Source organism: Fusarium solani, assembly GCF_023522795.1.
Source record: "Fusarium solani strain SB1 chromosome Unknown bctg00000002, whole genome shotgun sequence".
Classification (NCBI taxonomy): domain Eukaryota; kingdom Fungi; phylum Ascomycota; class Sordariomycetes; order Hypocreales; family Nectriaceae; genus Fusarium; species Fusarium solani.
In genome coordinates this window covers 1,217,728-1,237,605 of record NW_027072155.1, presented here as the reverse complement: position 1 = coordinate 1,237,605, position 19,878 = coordinate 1,217,728, and the positions used below count along the sequence as shown (strand labels likewise).

At 52.9% G+C, this 19,878-nt stretch overlaps 8 protein-coding genes across 8 annotated transcripts; 5 read left to right on the top strand and 3 right to left on the bottom strand.

Moving 5' to 3' along the window:
- Positions 1 to 1,331: 1,331 nt before the first annotated feature.
- On the top strand, positions 1,332 to 4,715 carry MRS44_004352 (uncharacterized protein; the record flags this gene model as incomplete). The annotated part of the gene is made up of 1 exon (XM_046275655.2): positions 1,332 to 4,715. The coding sequence occupies one exon, from the start codon at positions 1,332 to 1,334 to the stop codon at positions 4,713 to 4,715; it is 3,384 nt and encodes a 1,127-aa protein (XP_046136523.1).
- A 196-nt stretch (positions 4,716 to 4,911) lies between these two features.
- Positions 4,912 to 5,895, bottom strand: MRS44_004351 (uncharacterized protein; the record flags this gene model as incomplete). Its single annotated transcript, XM_046268938.2, has 1 exon — positions 4,912 to 5,895. The coding sequence occupies one exon, from the start codon at positions 5,893 to 5,895 to the stop codon at positions 4,912 to 4,914; it is 984 nt and encodes a 327-aa protein (XP_046136524.1).
- Positions 5,896 to 6,651: 756 nt separating this feature from the next.
- MRS44_004350 (uncharacterized protein) lies at positions 6,652 to 7,334 on the bottom strand (the record flags this gene model as incomplete). Its single annotated transcript, XM_046268939.2, has 2 exons — positions 6,652 to 7,109; positions 7,160 to 7,334. The coding sequence occupies 2 exons, from the start codon at positions 7,332 to 7,334 to the stop codon at positions 6,652 to 6,654; spliced, it is 633 nt and encodes a 210-aa protein (XP_046136525.1).
- Positions 7,335 to 8,732: 1,398 nt separating this feature from the next.
- On the top strand, positions 8,733 to 11,341 carry MRS44_004349 (uncharacterized protein; the record flags this gene model as incomplete). The annotated part of the gene is made up of 2 exons (XM_046283238.2): positions 8,733 to 11,090; positions 11,144 to 11,341. The coding sequence occupies 2 exons, from the start codon at positions 8,733 to 8,735 to the stop codon at positions 11,339 to 11,341; spliced, it is 2,556 nt and encodes an 851-aa protein (XP_046136526.1).
- Positions 11,342 to 11,950: 609 nt separating this feature from the next.
- MRS44_004348 (mitochondrial 37S ribosomal protein mS45) lies at positions 11,951 to 13,089 on the top strand (the record flags this gene model as incomplete). Its single annotated transcript, XM_046275656.2, has 2 exons — positions 11,951 to 12,370; positions 12,547 to 13,089. 2 exons carry the CDS (start codon positions 11,951 to 11,953, stop codon positions 13,087 to 13,089), a joined length of 963 nt encoding a protein of 320 aa, XP_046136527.1.
- Positions 13,090 to 13,296: 207 nt separating this feature from the next.
- On the bottom strand, positions 13,297 to 15,343 carry MRS44_004347 (uncharacterized protein; the record flags this gene model as incomplete). Its single annotated transcript, XM_065622169.1, has 4 exons — positions 13,297 to 14,133; positions 14,860 to 14,932; positions 14,980 to 15,120; positions 15,219 to 15,343. The coding sequence occupies 4 exons, from the start codon at positions 15,341 to 15,343 to the stop codon at positions 13,297 to 13,299; spliced, it is 1,176 nt and encodes a 391-aa protein (XP_065478241.1).
- A 1,023-nt stretch (positions 15,344 to 16,366) lies between these two features.
- Positions 16,367 to 17,315, top strand: MRS44_004346 (uncharacterized protein; the record flags this gene model as incomplete). Its single annotated transcript, XM_046279399.2, has 2 exons — positions 16,367 to 17,085; positions 17,138 to 17,315. The coding sequence occupies 2 exons, from the start codon at positions 16,367 to 16,369 to the stop codon at positions 17,313 to 17,315; spliced, it is 897 nt and encodes a 298-aa protein (XP_046136530.1).
- A 590-nt stretch (positions 17,316 to 17,905) lies between these two features.
- On the top strand, positions 17,906 to 18,525 carry MRS44_004345 (uncharacterized protein; the record flags this gene model as incomplete). Its single annotated transcript, XM_046275658.2, has 3 exons — positions 17,906 to 18,052; positions 18,114 to 18,263; positions 18,352 to 18,525. The coding sequence occupies 3 exons, from the start codon at positions 17,906 to 17,908 to the stop codon at positions 18,523 to 18,525; spliced, it is 471 nt and encodes a 156-aa protein (XP_046136531.1).
- Positions 18,526 to 19,878: the final 1,353 nt, after the last annotated feature.

The window sequence follows — 19,878 nt, the reverse complement described above, 5'->3', positions numbered from 1 at the left end:
GACGAAACGAGTATGAATAGAGCATAATATCCTTGACCCTAAATTAAAACCAAGGTGCGTTGATCAATCTTAGAGAGACTGTGAAATACGCCTCTTGCAAAATTGTGACTGGGTTGGTCTGACACCAGCCGGATCATGACGGCATGAGGGGAGGACCGGATCTAACCCCAGACGCGTCTGAAAATCTCGGAAGGGAAAGGTTATCATCAACTTACACCAAGTACCTATCCCTACGACTTGCGGATGCTAGCCAGGTATTTGCGGTTTCAGGAACCAAATCAAAGCTCGACGCGGGGAGGGAAGGGAGTCAGCCCCAAATCTCGAAGCAAACATGGGGGTTCTAGACGATCCCAAGGTCGGGGCGCGGTTCTCGATTGCGTGCGAGCTGAGCTGAGCTGAGCTGATAAGCAGAAGCTGAGAGGCGTCTTGGTTCCTAGTTTTTGCGCCGAAGTCATTGTTTGTTGGGCTGATTATCCCTGTCGGTTCTCCTGTGTCCCGGAACAAGTGCCGCGATCCGTGAAACTGCACTCGCCATTACCGCAACATCTCAATCATCGAGATGATATGCGGAAGATGTCCCTATCTGGTTTTTCAACGTAAACAAGCCATATAAATTTGAGTCGCGAATGTTTTTCTCTGGCATGGACAGTCTTGTAAAGAGATTATCCTGTTTGAGACATCCAGGAACACCCGAGATTGCCGGATGATGGGTGTAGGTACCTGAAATAGCCCCAAATGAAGCCAAGACCAGAACAAACTCTAACGAGGCCGTTGCAACAACCTCACAGACGCCAAAGTCTCCTTGGAGCTGAGATGTAATGTTTTTGGAAAGAGTAAAGACCGTGCGACGGAAGCCATATAATTTACTCCAGGAGGAGGCTTTGTAAGGTACTTGCACCTTTGCATAAAGACATGGCGCCCTGTTCGCTGGCAATCACATGCAAATTTGTTTCACATCTCGTCATCTCTTCCCGTCTGAGGCTTTGCTCTCTTCACAGCATCCTTGTTATTATCCCCATGCCCATGCCACACTCCCAACGACATGCCATGCCCATCCGCCCTTTGCCACGTTCTTATCAACATTCCAGCCGTGTCATTGGTGTTGAGTGCGGCAAGGCGGCCACCGTCGTTACAATGTTCTCCTGGCTACTTCGGAGCTTCTCTAAAGCCTCCCCTCGAATTTGTGCCCTCTCTTTTCAGAACTCGGACCCTTGAATGCCAGCCTCTTTAATGAGCTTTTGAGACCTAAATAATAGTCTCCGACGTTTACTAGAGTCCAGTTTCCACTCTCGCTCCATGCTCTCTCCGAAAGAGCCTCGATTCTCAACACCATGGACAGCCAGAGCATCATGTCCGACGCCGAGGCTGTACCTCCACCGCAGCCGGGCCGCACTCTGCTGCCCTCGCCTGTTGCTCAAGCTGTCAGTCTCGCAACGCGTTCGACATGCCTAGCCATTCGACTCAGTTCGACCGCTGGCTCTTACGGCCTCGGTGCCGCAAAGGTCACTACCCTATCCTCCCTGGAACTTGCTCGCAGCATGGTCGAAACCGTACTGGGCCGTGCTGGAAGAGAAACCCTTGCGCGATCTCGAAGCGACTTGGCTGCTGCTGAAGCCGAGTCCATCATTGAACGAAGTCTCGAGAACCTTCACCATGCCATGTCACAGGCCGTCTTCTGGACGAGCGCTGGCTTCCACTTGACCAGCACAACATTTTCCATGGCTTCAGGGGTCTCGCAACTGATCTTGTCATCACTTGATCAATTATTTGGGTCTACTGATTCGTCTCGAGCCATTGCCAGCATCATTACCTTGATCCGACGCGAGTTCACCGACACCTCTATTGGAGTTGATGGAGAGACCGTTGGTGTCATGGACCTTGTCCTTGGCTTGTGCGCACTGGCATACCTACAACGATGGTGCTGGAAGATGGTTGACGAGGACAAGCGTCGGCAAGAGTGCGAAGAGGTCATTTGGGATGTTGTTGTCTTGAATGACGGCGAAAGAATCGATATCCAAGACCGTGTCCCTCGAAGCCCTCTCCACACAAAGCCCACGACGCCGCCTTCACGAGGTAACAGCCCTAGCATGTTGCGAAGGGAGGTGGTAGAAATACCTCAGTCTGCTCCAGCCGACGACGAAGAAGCAGTGGTATGCCGACTCAAGGATGAAATGGTTAAACTACTCCCTGCCGACACTTCCGTCACCATTTCGAATTCCGTTACTTCAACACAGACAATCACGATCGATGTCAATGGACCCAACCCCTTCCCCCTACCTACGCTACCTGGCGCAGAGATCATCGAGACCAATGCGTCACGCCCCCAAGGGGGCAGTCGTCTCAGTCAACTATCAGATGGGCCTGCTGAAGCCTCAAGTTACCGCGTTGTCTACAAGCTTGAAAGGTCTAGGACCGGAGACACCTCGTTCAAGAGCTGTGAAGAGCCTCCAAGCTCTCCACCTGTAATCGAGTTACCGGATGACACCCCTCAAGAAGAAGTGCCGCCAAATCCGCCACCAAAGCCGGCCAAGAAGACAAGGTCACCTGGAACCAAGTCTCCCCCGCCACGATGCTCGAGAGTCACCAAGACCCTCAATGAGCAATCGTCTCGAAGCTCCTCGCAAGCAACTGTTAGGCCTCGAAGCACCGCAGCGGCTCGAGACGAAAAGGGAAGACTATCACGGGCGAATTCCCCTGCAACGCCGCCAACCTCACCAACAGAACCCCAGAAACCCTCCAGTTCGCAACGCGAAGCAAACCAGAAGAGGCCCCGGGCACCCATCAATGCAGCTAACACCCGCAATAAATCCAACGGTTCCCGAGAGACGCTTCCAACATCCAGGAAAGTTCTGCCCAAGAGGAAGTCTGACTCGTCGACCAGTAGTAGCCAGACATCAGAGAAGAAAAGTGGTCTGAGACAAGTCCTTCGAGAAGGAAGTCAATCACTCTCCAACATTTGGCACAAGGACACTCCTTCAAATGACAGCAAGCCAAGGCCTCGATCAAGAGCCTCGACTATCACAAAGCCCAACAACATCAAGTCAATCACCAGCCCTCCCTCCTCTGTGGAGCAGCGGCGTATTGAAAAGGCAGAGATGATCCCGCGGAACTCTTCCCGTGCAAGTTATGTTTCTGTCCACGAGCGTCGACGCGACTCCATGATCTCTCAGACAGACACATACTCCATCCAATCAACCAACCCAGGTTCAAATCATTCGCCCAGTGTGTCGCTGAGTGGAATTACGTTTGACTCTTCCTGGGCAAAGAGCTCCCAGCAAGCCGGTCTCCTTGAGCCACCTCAGTTCAGTCACCATCGGGTGCTTCGGAAAGCCCCGAGCCTATACAGCCTGGCTTCAAATGACTCTCAGTCATCTGTGGTTCTGTCTTACTACTACCAAAAGAGCGCGTACACGGCGACGGATGCGCTAGGCGGCCTTCGGCGCGATGGCATGGTTGACGGCACTTTCCCCCAGGCACATGTTCTTCGCAACATCACGAGATACATGCGGTTCTCATCTGCTTCTTATGGTTCTGCATTCTTGAAGTTTATGGGAATATCCAAGGAAATGCCTCTCCTGAGAGCTTGGGACAGCACCCACGCAGATGTCCGACACTTTGTCCATCATACCGAGTCGGATACCCACAGTATCCTCCTGGCCTCGTTTGTCGACTCTCAGGGTGGAACAGACTCGACTGGCTCAACCGGAACAGGCGTGCCCCTTGTGCACTACATCTCATTGGACCACGATGCCAAGGCAGTCGTTCTTGCTTGTCGTGGAACCCTGGGGTTTGAGGATGTTTTGGCTGATATGACCTGTGATTACGATGTCCTCACTTGGCGTGGACGAGGTCACAAGGTCCACAAGGGTGTTCATGCCTCCGCTCGCCGCTTGCTCTACGGAGGTGACAGACGCGTTTTGTTTACCCTTCGGGAGGCATTGCTCGAGTTCCCAGATTATGGGCTTGTGCTTTGCGGGCACTCGCTGGGAGGCGCAGTAACAGCACTGCTTGGAGTAATGCTCTCGGAACCCAATCCCACTGGCACTGGCTTCGTGACTGCGACTGATGCCCCCGACAGATCAGTTGGTGATCAAAAGTCTGATGGTCTCCTGCCCATTCACTCTACTCTACCACCAAGACGCCCGATTCATGTCTACGCATATGGACCACCTGGCACAATGTCGGCCTCTCTCCGCAAACGTACCCGTGGCCTCATCACTACTATCGTCCATGGAAATGACATTGTACCTTATCTGTCGCTTGGTGCGCTACACGACTTCCAGGCAGTTGCACTTGCTTTCAAGAATGACCAACAACAGGCCAAGGCCGAGATTCGTCAGCGAATATGGCAGGCCTTCCAAACAGGGATAGCAGACAAGTGGTATGGTGGGTTGCCTTCGGTTCCCTCAGGGGATACGTCTAAATGGGGATATTCTGTCTTGCAAGGCTTGAGAGCAGGCATGACGAACCGAAAGCTGGTGCCACCAGGAGAGGTGTTCACCATCGAGAGCCAACGGGTTTTAAGGCGCGATGCCTTTCTCCTCCTGGAGGAAGACAACATCGGCAAGCCGGCACAGAGGATTGTGCTCAAGTACGTCAAGGACGTCGAGGCACGTTTCAGGGAGATAAGGTTTGGGACGAGCATGTTGGTTGATCACAACCCAGCCAAGTATGAGGAAGCTTTGAACAAGCTTCGCCTCGGAATTGCAGAGTAACTTTGATGACTGATACCCAGGGGAGTATAGCCAGGATGGTCAAGGGAAATACTTGGCCGGAGATGTACAACAGTGTTGGTTTATGGATAATTTATAACGAGGAGGATGGATGGCAGGTTAAAATAGGAATTGATCATTACATTTTATCGCATTCACTACGTATCTTCTCTCATCAACAGCGTGTCCAAATACCGACTTAGTCTGCTGTCGTGGTAATTATCTTGCCCTCATCGTCATAAAAGATCTCCTTCACCTTGACAGACCGAAGGTGATCCACGCCCTTGCTCAGCTCACAGTCGTGATGAAACAAATAGGTCTTGCCCTTGAATTCGACAATGGAGTGGTGCGTCGTCCATCCCAGAACAGGCTCCAAGATACGCCCGCCATAGGTGAATGGTCCAAGAGGAGACTTGCCCGTGGCGAAGCAGAGGAAGTGGGTGTCACCGGTAGAGTAGGAGAAGTAGTAAGTGTCACCTCTCTTGTGCACCCACGCAGCCTCAAAGAAGCGGCGGTCGTGGTCATCGCCTAGAATCGGCTTACCCGTCTCTGGTGCGAGGATGGTGATCTCTTGAACCTCGCCTTCGAATTGGTGCATGTCTTCGGTGAGCTTGCCGACCCTTGGTCCTTGGGCGATCACCCCTTCACCGCTGACTTCCTTGGGGCCCTGCCATTCTGGGTCAAAGATGTCGTTGCCCTTTTGGTAGCACTGGAGCTGTCCGCCCCAGAGACCGCCAAAGTAGAGGTACGCCTGACCGTCATCGTCGACGAAGGACGCTGGGTCGATGCTGTAACTCCCCTTGATAGGTTCAGGATCTGGCGTGAACGGGCCCTCTGGCTTATCCCCGACTGCGACGCCGAGACGGAAGATGCCCTCCTTGTCCCTGGCGGGGAAGTACAGGTAATACTTGCCGTTCTTCTCGGCGGCGTCGGGGGCCCAGAGCTGCTTAGAGACCCAGGGGACGTCCTCCATCTTTAGGACCACGCCGTGGTCGGTGACCTCACCGGGGGGTGAGAGGCTGTCGGTGCTGAATACATGGTAGTCGGCCATGTCGTACTGGTCGCCATTGTCGTTGAACTTGATGTCTGTCTCGCGGTCGTGCGAGGGGTAGATGTAGACCCTGCCATTGAAGACGTGGGCCGAGGGATCAGCGGTATAAATGTTTGTAATGAGGGGCGCCATGTTGACAAGTTTCAGAAGAAGGCGTGTATAAACAAGAGTTTGATGTGTTTGGATATAAGTCGTGCGATGTGAAGCTTGGGAAGTGGCTCAATATATGATGTGAGACCCCGCGTATACTTGCAAGGTCCATATGAAGCTCTACCCCAGACAAATCTTGCAATTTATCCAGAAGTACCCCCCAATTTACCCGCTTCTTCCTCTCAGCCGCCTAATAGTAGTGTAGGCGAGTTGTCTTGGGACCTTTCAAGGTGGGTTCATGTGGTCGGGATGCCGGCTCGGTAATCCGGCGGGCGGGGTTTCACGGCGCGGAGTCGAGATTCGGCGACGACACCGCGTTGGACCTGTAAAACCCGAGTGGACGGTCCATGCCATATCCATTCGATGAAAGACGACTTTTTGACAAGGCAGCCTTGACGGTGGGGAGGCCAAGACTCACAAGACCTCGATGGGTATTTCTCCAGGGTAAATAGCATTGTCGGCTGTGACATCTGGTGACAGCCATGGATGGCCAGCCTTGGACTTGAGGTGTGCTTGTCCCATGTGACGGTTTGGGTGATGGTGTAGACGAAAGCCTTGAGGCTCGTCATGCTTTTGAGTCTTTCAATGGGTCGGCTGGTAGGCGACAGGATGGTTCGTGCAAATCTGCTCCACGAGGCATTAATGTGCGACGATGAACGCCTGTTTGTCCTGCAGGGCAAGCCACAGAGCGCCCAGAGCCTTGTGTCTTGTTGATGCTGTAGTTGACCTCTCATGGATCTAGAAGTCTTGGATGCCCGTCTCGCCCCGTCTTGGTTGTTGATCTGTCCCCGACGCCTCATCGTCAACCCAGCTCGGCTCTTCATCATCGAACCAGGCGTCTTGGGCATCCTGCCTGATCATAGTGTCGAGGTCTTCATTCCCATCTATGGGGCGATAATCAATGTCTTCGTCGAGACCATGGACGAATCGCTCTTCCAGAAATGCATGCCACAGCTGCAGACCATGAGCCTTGTCGGTCGCTGGCTTTTCCCACGGGTGCTCGAGGTCGCCGTCAGAGTTCTCTATGCCGTTCGGTGTACGCCCTGACCCATTTGACTCTTTCAACTTAGAGAGCTTGGCCTCTCCTCGTTGTAGGTCAGCCTCGAGGGTCCTGCCATAGCCCTTCACCTTGCCCTCGGCTTCACGCTCCGAGGCTGTCTGAAACCGCTTCACCAGGCGTTCATAGAGAACGGGATCTAGTCGCAGGTCAGCTTTCAAGTTCGACGAGGCGGATTGAATGAAATACCTGCTAGTTCATGCTCTATACTCTCAAAGTAGGATGGGTGTCGTGCCAAATGCTCACGCCGCCGATTCTGCGCCTGGATTTGCGCAAGCCGTCTTGGAGATTTGGGCCCACGCGGAATTGGCTTGTCGAGGGTCTCCTCACTTTGAGGCAGTATAGGATGAAGAATCGGTGCCATTTTGATATGATTAATGGGCGTAGACTAGAACGATTGATGAAGGGTGAGAGTTGCATATCCTGGCCTCTGGCAATTGATGATTGGACATGTCAAGTGTACAAAAAGGTTGAGGGCTGCTTCATAAGCTGACATAATTATAGGCACGCTCTTCTCATGAGCCTAGTCATAAATCATCTAATATTTATGTCAGCTGGCTAGAATGGGTGTTCTTTTTTGTGCGCCAGTGTCTGCACAGTGGAGATCCCCCGCCAAAGCTTGATTTCGTCACTCATCATGTTTCAATGTTGCTTGATGATCTCTTCCTTTGCCACTACCAATGTTGACATTGATTTCAACTCGATTAATCGCTCGCAGCATCATGTGCCTCTCCTGTGGATGCCCGAACGAGTGCCAGCATGCATGGTGCTAGAAAGGATGCTCACACCTTGCCAAAACCTATCACTTTCGCCCACATTGGGGCAACAACACTGACATGAAATCCAGACAAACAACACAACACACAACAAACGCGCAGGCGGTAGACGCGGTGGCATGTGAAGGGGCGCGCCGCAGCGCATGTGAGATATGACAGTGTAAAGGTGGATTCTTCAGAAGCCTCAGCTGAACAGACAGGATCAAACACATCCCAATCCGATCGAAACGGGGCTTGAAGACCCAAAGAACCGGATCGCCGGGGTTCCGTTGTGAGGGATTGGGGCTTGATTGATCATCTTTGACAGTCCGGGTGAGGCGACAGAAGAGCACGTCGACGACCCAACTTGGATAACCCCTGTCGGATGGAGACGCTCGGGAGGGCGTTGAATGGGCAGAATAGCCTTGGATGGATGCAATGAGCTGTGCATTGTACAGCTCCAGGGCCGCGCTGGCTCGGCTTTAAATTACCACACCAGAAGCATGCGTGCGCAATCGCGGGCTATCGATGTTCGACAGCCCAAGCTGGACGAGGGGAGCATCACGGTGACCAACTTTTGGGCGACGCCGTATTTTCCCCCTCCTCATCTTTTCCCCATATCATCATCGCCATCTTCTTTCTTCTCCCTCATTCCGGTTTCTAGACTCCTTTTTTTGTTTACCGTCTGTTTCTCTCCTTAATCATCATATGTGACATCAGCCTCATTTCTGATACCCTGTCCGAGGGACCTTGGTCATCGTCGATGTTGCGAAGCTACTGACCGGCTGGCCACGAACCCTGCGGCCTTCATTCTTTTCATCTTTTCTTTCTTGTGTTCCATTTTTCGCACGCCTTTCCTTTCGAGCGGATCTCTCGTCATCTGTGAGCAATTGGTATCCCCTCTTCCTTGTCTCACCCGCCCTGCCATACCACCTGGAGCTCCAGCTCCAGCTCCAGCTCCACGCCTCGGCCGTGTCCTGCCAGCTCAGCAGGCCCATGCCGTCCTGATGGGGGCTACCGACATTGCCTCGCGCCTCAGAGCCAAGTTCACAAAGCGAAGGCATTCGACTGCTGGCTCGCTGGCATCATCAGCTCAGAGCTTCACCGACACAACATCGTCGCACGGCAGCCGCCCCTTCTGGGATCGGGATCGAGCTCGCCAGGGGTCTGGCGCTGAAGGGGACCGCTCCTCTCGCCGGGCCGTCAGCCATTCTCGAGGTACCGCGAGCACAGGGCGTGGACTGACATCAACACCCGATGGCTCCCAACAACAAGATGAGAGTGAAGAGGTTGAGGTTTGCCCCAAAAGTTCAAATATAGCAAACTCAATCGCGGCTGCGGACAGCTCCTCGGAGTTGGCGGTTCCACCGGCTCTTGACCATTCCACAGCGCCAGACACAGCGACCGGTTCAGTGCTGAAACAGCCGGCCTCGCCTGAAGACCACCAGAGCCTCGGCGGCTTGCCGCTTACAACCGTCGCTAGCTCCAGTGACCAGCCTCTGCCGAGAAACGATCTGCAAGGCTCCTCACATCCACCGCAACCTCGTCCGCCGCGCTTGACTTCTCCTTCGTTCAAGCCATTAGATTCTTCGTCGCCCTCATCGTCGCCATCTCGACCGCGTCAGGCCAGCTCGAACCTCGGCCGCATCCACGAAGACGCAACCTCCGCGTCGCCAGTGTCTCCCACGGCCCGCCCAAGGTCGGTCCCTGACCTTGACTTGGACACTGGTGCTGAAGCTGCCCGACACCATGACGACGAGCCGTTGAGTCCCGATCAAGCCGCCGCACCCTCCTCTCCCAAGTCAGCCGCCTTTGCGCCCCTGACGCCGGCGCTACCTTCGACCTTTGCCCTGTCCCCTCGGCTCCCCCCGACCGCGGCTCCGTCGATACCGGGTTCGCCAGCACCACGACCTGCCCCGCCGCCGCGACGACAGAGCTTGCTGTCCAACCGCCAAACGACCTTGATCAAGACACTCCTTCATAACCAGCCTTCAACGAATGAGCTGGGCGCTGACAATTCCACGCTCATACCTATTGACGCCAACATGGTGACCCGCAAGATCTGGGTCAAGCGGCCTAATGCCTCGGCCACGCTCGTTACCGTCAACGAGGACGATCTCGTCGACGATGTTCGCGACATGATTCTACGAAAGTATGCAAACTCGCTCGGACGGACCTTTGATTCTCCCGATCTGAACATTCGCATCTGCCCTCGAGACCAACACCAAGAACGATTCCTCAGCCCTGAGGAGCCTATGGGCCGAACGCTCGATGCATACTATCCTGGCGGCCAGAGCGTCGAAGAAGCACTGATTATTGACATTCCCCGGCGCCAACCCAAGGCCTCGCCTCGCCCTGCTGGGCCTGCTTATATTGGTAATATCTATTATAGTGAAGATGGCCGGCCTACGGAGACAAGTGAGGGATACTTCCCCATTGTTGGCGCCCATGCGGGTGCCGTATCTTCACCACATCCTCCAGCGGCTAGCCAGTCGCAATCTAACACACAAGCACCGCACTCTATCGCTGTGCTTGGTACTGGTCACATCCCTCCCATTCCATCCCCTGGAGGTACTAGACGCGGATATCCACCCCAGCGCCCGAGAGGAGTCCGAACTCACACATCGTCCCCGACAATTCTAGCTAATGGCTCGTCCACGTCATTGGCCGCCGCTGCCACTGTGAATCACGCGAATCATGGTACGCAACATTTTAATCCGAGACTACCGCACTCGCGAACTCATTCAAACTCGTCAGATGCCCCTGGCATGCCTCCAGCCGCCCCTCCTCTACCGACACCACCAGCTCCCGAGCCAACGCCGGTCCGTTCCGCAACCCCTCCGCCCGCGATCTCGTCACCTCGACTTCCGAATAGCCGCCCTAAGAAGAGCAAGAAGGTCGAGCATCCGAACCTACCTCCGGGTATGCTCAATGGCGGGGTACCTCCTATCAATGTTCTCATTGTCGAAGACAACCCAATCAACTTGAAGCTTCTGGAGGCCTTTGTCAAGCGGCTGAAGGTGAGGTGGTCATCGGCCATGAATGGGCGAGACGCTGTCAAGAAGTGGAGAAGCGGCGGATTCCATCTGGTTTTGATGGACATTCAACTCCCTGTCATGAACGGCCTGGATGCGACTCGGGAAATTCGACGATTGGAGCGAGTCAACTCGATCGGCGTGTTCTCTTCTACTCCTAATAGCAGTAGCGTCCCCGAAGAGAATCCCGACGAGCTCAAAGATCAGGATCGACTTGAAAACACGACTCTTTTCAAGAGCCCCGTCATTATTGTTGCTTTGACTGCTAGCTCCCTTCAAAGCGACAGACACGAGGCTTTGGCGGCCGGTTGTAACGACTTCTTGACCAAGGTATGCTCCAGTACACTCTTTACACATTGGATCTCTTACTGATTGATCGGTAGCCTGTTAATTTCGTTTGGCTTGAGAGGAAAGTCATGGAATGGGGTTGCATGCAAGCCTTGATCGACTTTGATGGTTGGCGCAAGTGGAAGGAGCTTTCTCAAGAGGCCGAGAAGGACGAAGCCGCCAAGAAGGCGGCAGCAGTAGCAGCCAAGGCCAAGTCGAAAAAGAATCGGCTGTCGAGCTCTAAGGCGAGCTGATGGTCATCGCTATCAAGCCCCTGAGTAAATACACTGAACAGGGACAGAAACCGAGGCATATACACCTAACGCTAATACGCTGGTTGGATAGATGTTCTTCTGGATGAATTACTCAGCCTTGATTTGTCTGGATTAATGTCTTGCATTATGTGGTTGTCAGAATTGGATAGCTGGGAGTTGTGGTAATGGTTGGCGCTTGCATGACGACTCAGGTAACAGATACACACGAATACCAATTTCTTTCAATGTCAATACTTTTCATTAAGCATTAAACTTGATACAGGTAACTTGGAAGCCGTGAGATAACTTAGTCAATGTTGAACAATGGAGGATTGTCGTTGAGACACGACATTGCCTGAAATACTCAATTCAAGTTTGATAGCGGGAGAGCTTCCCTCTCAACTGGGTGGGTCCATGGCAAGCTGGGGGCTGGTGATTCGGATATTAGTAATTCCGTAGACCTGAAAAATTGCTGCGAGTCGACAATGCACACCCCAACCTCAATCAAACCAGCTTCTCTGAACTTCCACCCAACCAATTCTAATCAATTGGTTCCGGGTCGCATGTAATGCAGCTCGTGGTCAGAGACTTCTCGAAGCCGCTATAGTCATGCCTCCCAGAGTATGCGGCGCGTCGGTGCCGCTGGCTGGCCTCGATGCCGCCGCCTCACTCTCCTCGAGGACCGCCGCGCCATTTGTCCGGACCTTTTCGACGACACCATGCCGCGAGAAGATGAGCAAGGGCCGCATGATGATGTTTGAGTGGCTCAACTCGAGCAACGGCAGGAACCTGGCGGAATCCAACGGCTCTCCCAACTACCTCGGTCCCTACCAAGACCAGCCTTTTCCCCTCAACCCTCTCTTCCGAAGTCAGCCTGTGTTGGACGATCAGACTCGGGAGCTCATCTACGACAAGGTGGTGCGTCGGGGAGAGTCGCTCAAGGCAGTGTCTGCTGAGATGCACGTCGACGTGAGGAGAGTTGCTGCCGTGGTGCGATTGAAGGAGGTGGAGAAGCAATGGGTGACAGAAGTGAGTACTTTTTTTTTTCTGATTTCGTTTTGCTTGCTGTGATGAGACTACACAAAATTTTTCGATTAGTCTTGAAGACATTCCAATGGTTAGACACTTGTATATCCTGATAGCAACACCATTACCTCGCTTGTATCGCACTACTTGTTTTGGTACCAAGCTAACACATTCAAAAGGGCAAGGAACTAGCTACTCCCTACGCCAAGGCTGTCATGAAGATGCTTCCCAAGACATCCTTCCGAGAAGGCGAGGAGAACGAGCCTCACGAACCCATTAACGAGATCCACGTCCACAACCTCACCATGCAACAACTCTTCCAACCCGTTTCCGAATCCCGACACTTTACCCGAGAAGACGCCGCAAAGGCCTTCCACGACAAGATGCTCTCTGCTGACAAGCGATCGCCTCAGCCTGAGCTGATTGACATGGAGCGGGAAGTGTTCAAGGGTGCTGACCGTGCGGAGAGCCTGAAGAAGTTCCAGGAGGCCACGCAGGCAGAGGAGGACAAGGTTGCCCAGAAGATCATGGAGCAGCGCCAACGTGAGGAGTCACGGACGAGGAGGGTAAAGACTGACCGGTACGAGTTCCGGTTCAAGGAGATCAACGTCGACGATGTTGGACGTGACGGCCGGTCGAGGAGAGGAACCGGCTGGCGGTACGGTGCGCCGCACGAGGACCGCAAGCGCGGGTTGGTCAAGATCCCCACATCTGTTCCTTGAAGTGTATTACTATGTATGTCGTATGTGGGATGGGATATGGGGGGATCGCTTTGCTTGGCCAGCGGCGCAACTGTACTATAAGAATACCAACGCCATGTATAAAGTCATGAACTAATTAGACATGGATGATGTGCTATGAGAGCACGATATTCTATTTATGCTAACGACTGACCTCAACTTTCATCCCCCTCTCCTTTTGTGTGCCTCTCACGTACTCGTGCTCGGCACGATCAAGTTCTTCCTAATCTGCTCAACCTCCTCTTGCGAGAGGCCACATTTCTCGACGACATATTGTTCTACGGAGCCATGCTGTTCACGCATGGCCTTCAGAGCTCCAAGCATGTTCTCTGGCTTCGCACCAAGCATGCGCTTTGCACCTTCGGGGTTCCCCTGGAGCTCGGGGCTCTTCATCACCGCGTTGAGGAGCTGTTCCCTAAAGTCGCCCAGTCCGGCCTCCGTGAGACTATACTCGCGGGCGATGGTCTCGTCATCAACACCGCAGATGGACAAGACAAAAGCGCAGACGACGCCTGTTCTGTCTTTACCCGCCGTGCAGTGGACGAGTAACGGAGAGGGGTCTGGCTTGGCTAGGTGAGAGAGGATTGTCTTGATAGGTCCGATGCCTGACTCCCAGATGGTCCGATAAGCTTCAGTGAATCCCTCGTGTCCTTCGGCGGTGTAGTTCTGATAGCGTATCGCGATAGCCTCCGGGCTGTAGTCCTCGTCCATGAAGACGGGGACGAAGACGCGCTCAGCACCGGGCCACTCCCGAATTGCCGAGGAGTAGCGCTCAATCTCTGGCCTAGAGCGCAGGTCATAGACGTGAGAGATCTTGAGGTCCTGAAGATGGGAGACGCCCTCATCGGTGACGCCGGATGGATCAGCGGAGCGGAAGACGACGCCGGGCCTGATGGTGTAGCCCGGTCGGGAGGCGATGGGGATCGGATGACCTCCGAGGTCCCGGAAGTTGGGGAGGCCGGGGATGTGGTGGAAAGGGGGGCCGAGATCGGACATGGCTGGGATGGGCTTATGGATTAGAGGAAACTAGACGATATGTAGCTATATCACTTTAGATCCCGAGCTGTTTTTTATGGTCTCATGTGTGTTACGGGCCGTGATGATGGATGTGGATGTCAAGTTGCGGTCGGAAGAGTGGGGCATCACCACTCATGCCTCGGCATGGGAATAGAACCCGAGGGGGATCCTTGTTATGGAAAGCTACGTTCAAGAGCGTGACTTGTATCATCTATGATGTAGATGGGAGGAATGGAAAGTCGAGACTCTATCGGGTTAGTTACCTTGGCCCTAATGTAAGAGTTGCTCCGATACCATGTTGGCCACAGGCAGCTGGTGCTGACACTTGACAATAGTAAGAGTAATAGGGCTGAAGTGGCAAAGATCGAGACAACTACAAGAAAGAATGTATTTTATCTATCCCGCACGTGAGTGCCAGCTCTAGTGACGTTAAACAATAATGCAATGCATGCCAAGCGAGCGCTCCCATAACATCTAACCCTCCTCAAATCCAATGCAGTCTAGATAAAAGAAATGGGGTTGTTCCCCCTTCGGTAAGGACAGGCAGATCTTATAGATCGGTTTCCCGTGATCCGCTCATCAGGATGCAGCGTAGGTGCAGCTGCCACAGCGTCGAACAAAACATCCAGGGCAATCGGCGTTATTCGCGATGCTAAACCATCCCAGGCTGCAGTTGCACTAAGTCATGGTCAGCTTCTCGATGTCAAAAGAATGGAGATTCTTGGTCAGACTCACGCATCTCCATACTCGCGGCTGGTTGGCCAAGTTGACAGGTCGACGGTGGCTCTCGGTAGAGTTGCAGTCGTTGCTGTTGAAGGTCAGGAGCTGAAGCAAAGCGCTATCTAAGAAGCATACCAGTTGGTGTAAGCCATTTTGAAGAAGAAGAAGAAGAAGAAGAAGAAGAAGAAGAAGAAGAAGAAGAAGAAGAAGAAGAAGAAGAAGAAGAAGAAGAATGTGAGGGTGAAGATGATGTTGTTGATTGTGATTGTGTTGATACTGAAGAGTGTCTTTGCTATCGAGCTTGCTTGTTTGTGTCTTCCTTTACGTCCAAGACCAGACGTATATATACAACCCAAGAGGCCTCGACATCTTACACTAGTTTTGTGAGGCGCCGGGATTTCCAAGTGAAAGTATCACAATTGAAATGCCCCGGCAGTGCCATCTCGGTGAGCGCAGCCATATCAGCCTCCCAGGCACTCACAGTGCCTCCTATCGCCATCTCGATCACAGTTGTCCAAGAGGCCAATATCCACAGAGGTGGGAAAGCCCACTTCAATTTGCGCACAATCACAGGTGATATCCCGAATAACAGAAAGCCTTGTACAATGACTACAAGGCACAACTGCTAAGCCTCTGTTTTTATGAAAGCACACCGGCTAGCTTCTCTTGTTCGGCGCTGGGCCTCACGGCGTCAACAAAAGGCAACGGCTCTATGTGGAGTCAAGCTAGTGTTAGTTGACAGCAGCCTAGACTGCTGACGTCGTGTTTAGCGCTCAGACTGGGCACACTTGTGCTTTCACGGCTGATGAGCCAGTGAGCCTTGTGAAAGTAACTTTGAAAGGTTCATCACAAGCCCTGTTTTGGACCAGATTCCTTGAAATTGACTTGGTAGCCACAAAGGTGCTGCTTTGCCCCGTGACCTTCCCCCTCCGCAGAGCCGCATGGCAGCTGACATGAGATGTTGGGTGGCGGTGCTCGGCGTGCATCCCTGGACATCCAGGCAGCTGGGAAACGAGAGGACAGGAGTTGCAGGATTGCGAGCGGCGTCCCACTGAAACACAGCACTTTGCTTCACTTTGAGGGCTGCGCATTTTCTAGAAGTCTTCTGTACACAACGAGGAGGTTGCTGTGTGGGTCGTGGTGTCTTGGCCTCTACACCACCAAGACTGATCCATGGATCTCTAAATTGACGACCATGTCGATTCACACGTGTGCCAAGCCGCCTGGGTTTTTTGGGTCAAGGTAATTGCAGCATCTCTACGCCTTTTGGGCGTGTCTTGAATTTCTTTCTCCAAATTTCCTTTACTTTACTTTGAGACCCTGACCTGTCGTAGGTACTACGGTCGGCGATGGGCTCCCTTTAGGTTTCATCTTATATCAACCCCATGACTTTTATGCATGTTCTCATCGAAATAGACATTGTATGGACGAGATCTGGCTTCTTTTTAAGCTTCAAGTCAACTATAAAATCCCCCGCTAGCTCGTGAATCTGTGAAGTCCTTGCCAACCATCAATCTGAAAAATGAACTGGCTCAGACGTGACCCAGCATCTTCCGAGAAGTCCCAAGAGGACCCTCCACCCTACGACGATGACCCTTCAAGCGTACCCGAAAAGATAATCCCATCAGATTCCGCCGACCTGGTTGCAAGCGGCCCACCGATCATTGCTGGCAAAAAGGTGGACTTCTGGATCGATTGGTCAAAGCCGCATTTCTCCGCCAAGTACCGCAATCCAGGGTTATTGGGAGTGTGGCCATATGAACCTGGCCTTCAAAGAGATGATGGTCTCCTTTTCAGAACGAGAGCTTCCTGCAACCAGATGACATCACTGCATCCCGGAGAAAGGGAGCATGTGATTCATCCTGATAAAGATTGGGCCAAACAGTGGACGTGGGCAATCTTCATCAGAGTCCTCAGTAATCCCGACCAGCCTACCTCCAATTTCGGATGCAACCTCCAAATTCTTGTCAAGGATCTGCCTGCTCGGCTTCGAGATAAAGAAATCTGCTGGAACACAGTCAACTGGAACTCAAAATATGACATAGTTGAGTGTAAGAGGGAAATTTCCCAGAAGGAGAGCTTCTGGATGCGATACCTCGCATTCTCCACACCAGAGCCTTTGGAAGAGAAACCATTACACTCTCGAAGTTGGGTTGCCGAAGTGGCAGTGAAGCACAAAGACGTGGAGTGGCTCAAGAACCATGATTTCCGGACGACGCCTTCACCCAAAAACATTGAGATGTATGCTCAACCCAGATGCTTCTCGATTCATTCACTAATTCAAATATGGCAGCGCCGAAATCGACCAGCGGACGGCACCGGGACGATGCAAAAAGGTTGTCATGTTTCACCGAGGAACCCTGTATGGAAACGACATGACGGGACAGAGGGTTGAAGCCTGGAAGGATGAGTTTACCGAGAGTTTTGGCGCTTTCATTGAGCCAATGCTGTCATATCAGCGGTCCTGTTGAGTTGCTCCGAGGCCCCCGCCCCTGGCTTTGTGAAGCCTTTTGACCAAGTCATGGCAGCGGGGCAGGCGATGAAGGGATCAGATGGAGCGGAAATAGAATAACCCGGCCCGCACCTGGAAATCAAGCTCGTTTGGGGGTCAGGGGTCATTCGTCTGGCTAAAACAAGCTTGCCCCACCCCTACGTCATCGTTCTCAGCTGTTGATTCACAACAATTTCCAAGGACCGTCACAACTTTTGTTGATTTAGATGGGCTGGCTGCCCTAGTCGCCCAGAATGACTCCATAGACTCTTTCTACCTACGTATTAATTGACACTCGAGATTGCCAAGGTACGAGTTGCTCCTGCGCATCTTTTTTTCAGTCGCGATCTTGAAGCTCACAGTGGCGCGCCTTCACAAGCTTCCTCAAGACTGACCTGATCCGACCTGACACCATCACCGCCAGTTTGACGCTCCTACAACCCACCTTCCGTGAATCGCTGCCCCGCTGCGACCCGAAGATAGTCTCCTCCTCTTGACAACGAGCTTCTCCTCTGTGGTGCACGCAAACCCCACTCATAATAACACGGCCAAGGAAGACACGGCATAACAATGGGCATCAAAGACTTGGCTGTAAGCTATGTGCTTTTTTCGGCCCTTCATCTGTGCTGCTTCGCGCTCGCCCTGACCACATGTGGTCTATACGGCACCGACCTCCATCGCGCCAACCAACAACACAAATACTCAGACTCGAAATGGGTGAGTGAACCTCGGCTGGCTGCAGGCTGTACGCCTAGGCGCAAATCGCTGACTAGAGTAGGTCTACGCCGTGGTCGTCGGTAGCATCTCAGCGGTCACATGTGTTGTCTACTTTGTCCCATTCATCCTGCGTATCGCGGGAGTTGTCGTTGCGATATGGGACTTTATCCTCTTCATCCTCTGGATCGCCCTCTTTGGTGTCTTTGGAAAGGTATGTCTCTCTCTCATGTGCTTAGTGCCGACGATCAACGGCGGCATTTGATGGATCATCGGCTGACTCGAGTGTGACACGCGTGCAGATGTACATCAATGAGGACGCCGAGGGCGATAGCGACGTCCAGCGCATGAAGAACGCTGTGTGGGTTGACTTAACCAGCGCCCTACTGTGGTTCATTGCGACTCTGGCCGCCCTTGGATATTGGTGGAAGCACCGCGACACGCGATCGCGCTTTACTGGTCGTGCCCATGTTTGAGCTTGACGTGCTCGACGAATTAGCTTTCAAGAGGAGGAATGATGGAACCGACATCGATATAATGGCAGGTTGTGACGTGATGAGCAGGACAACTCATGACGGCTACTTGGGAAGCCCGCCGGCGGGCTGCTGGACCGTTCAACCACTGGCTTGGAATCAATACCCTCGTTCGCCCCGTTTCATTTACCCGTACAACGAGCGAGACTTGTTATGTTCCTGGTTTACTCGTATCAAACTTAATCGCACAGTTATCTACCGAATTGAGCATGTTGCAGTTTACTACGGCAACCTCCCGCGGCAGCCCCCGTCAAGGTTAACCAACAGTTTGCCAACCTGGTATCTAGAGTTGACCGGCCCTTTGTGATGAAACCTGTGCAACCAGTCATCGGTTGAGGGTCATTGTTACTCGCTGTTTGTGAAATCATCACGGCCGTTTGTTATCTATCACGGCGTACCGCAGAGCAAACGGTCACACAAGCGCCGTTCAAGGTAAAGAACCGTGATACTGTGAGCTGCCCCGCGCGCGTAAAATGTGAGACAAATAGAGGGCAATGCAGACCGACGTCGATATCGCACCACCGAGGCGCAGTGTGTGACATCCGAAGGGGAGAGTCAGAGGGGGCAATGTCGATCACGGACAAGTTTGCCCCCAAACCAAGACTCTGAGTGGTAAGGTGACGATGACGGATTTGAAGCGAGGGAGAAGGGTCCTTTCAAGGGTCCGGGTCCTTGACTGGCTGGCCCTATCAGTCCGGCCTTGGTAGCCTTGTTCCATCAGTGGCATCTTGTGCCCGACGAGGGCCTGAGAGGACGACGACTCTCCATTGGCAACAAAAGGAGCGGTGCTTGCGAGGAAGCGATGTGGGTCCTATTGTCCTTGTCGACGCCATGACGTCGATCAGATACCGGCGAACGGACTAGAGAGTGGATTGCTGTTAAATCCCGTTTGTTTTCGGTGCCAGGGCCAAGATATTCATTCCGGCGGAGAGGGACAGAGGCGTGTTGGCCAGAGTTTCTCATGCTGATCATCACCTTTGGAAGCATAAGTTAGAACCACGAGAGAATGCACGTGGTGCTAATGAGAAGTCGAGACCTTGACCGCCCGTGTTGGGTTTTGTTAGAAGCACTCTTTGTGGGAAGTTGTGGTCTAAAAAAAGAGGCGATACGAAAAGCTGAGATTACGAATTTCTTAGAATGAGAATTCCTCAGCAAAACGAGCACGAGGCAGGCTTGCTTGCTTGCTTGCTTGCATCCACAGAGGGGCCTGCCACTTTTTTTTTTTTTTTTTTTTTTTTTTAGCATAATTTTTTCTCTCGATTTTTCTTAGCCTTGGATGGGTTTTTGTGTGATGGC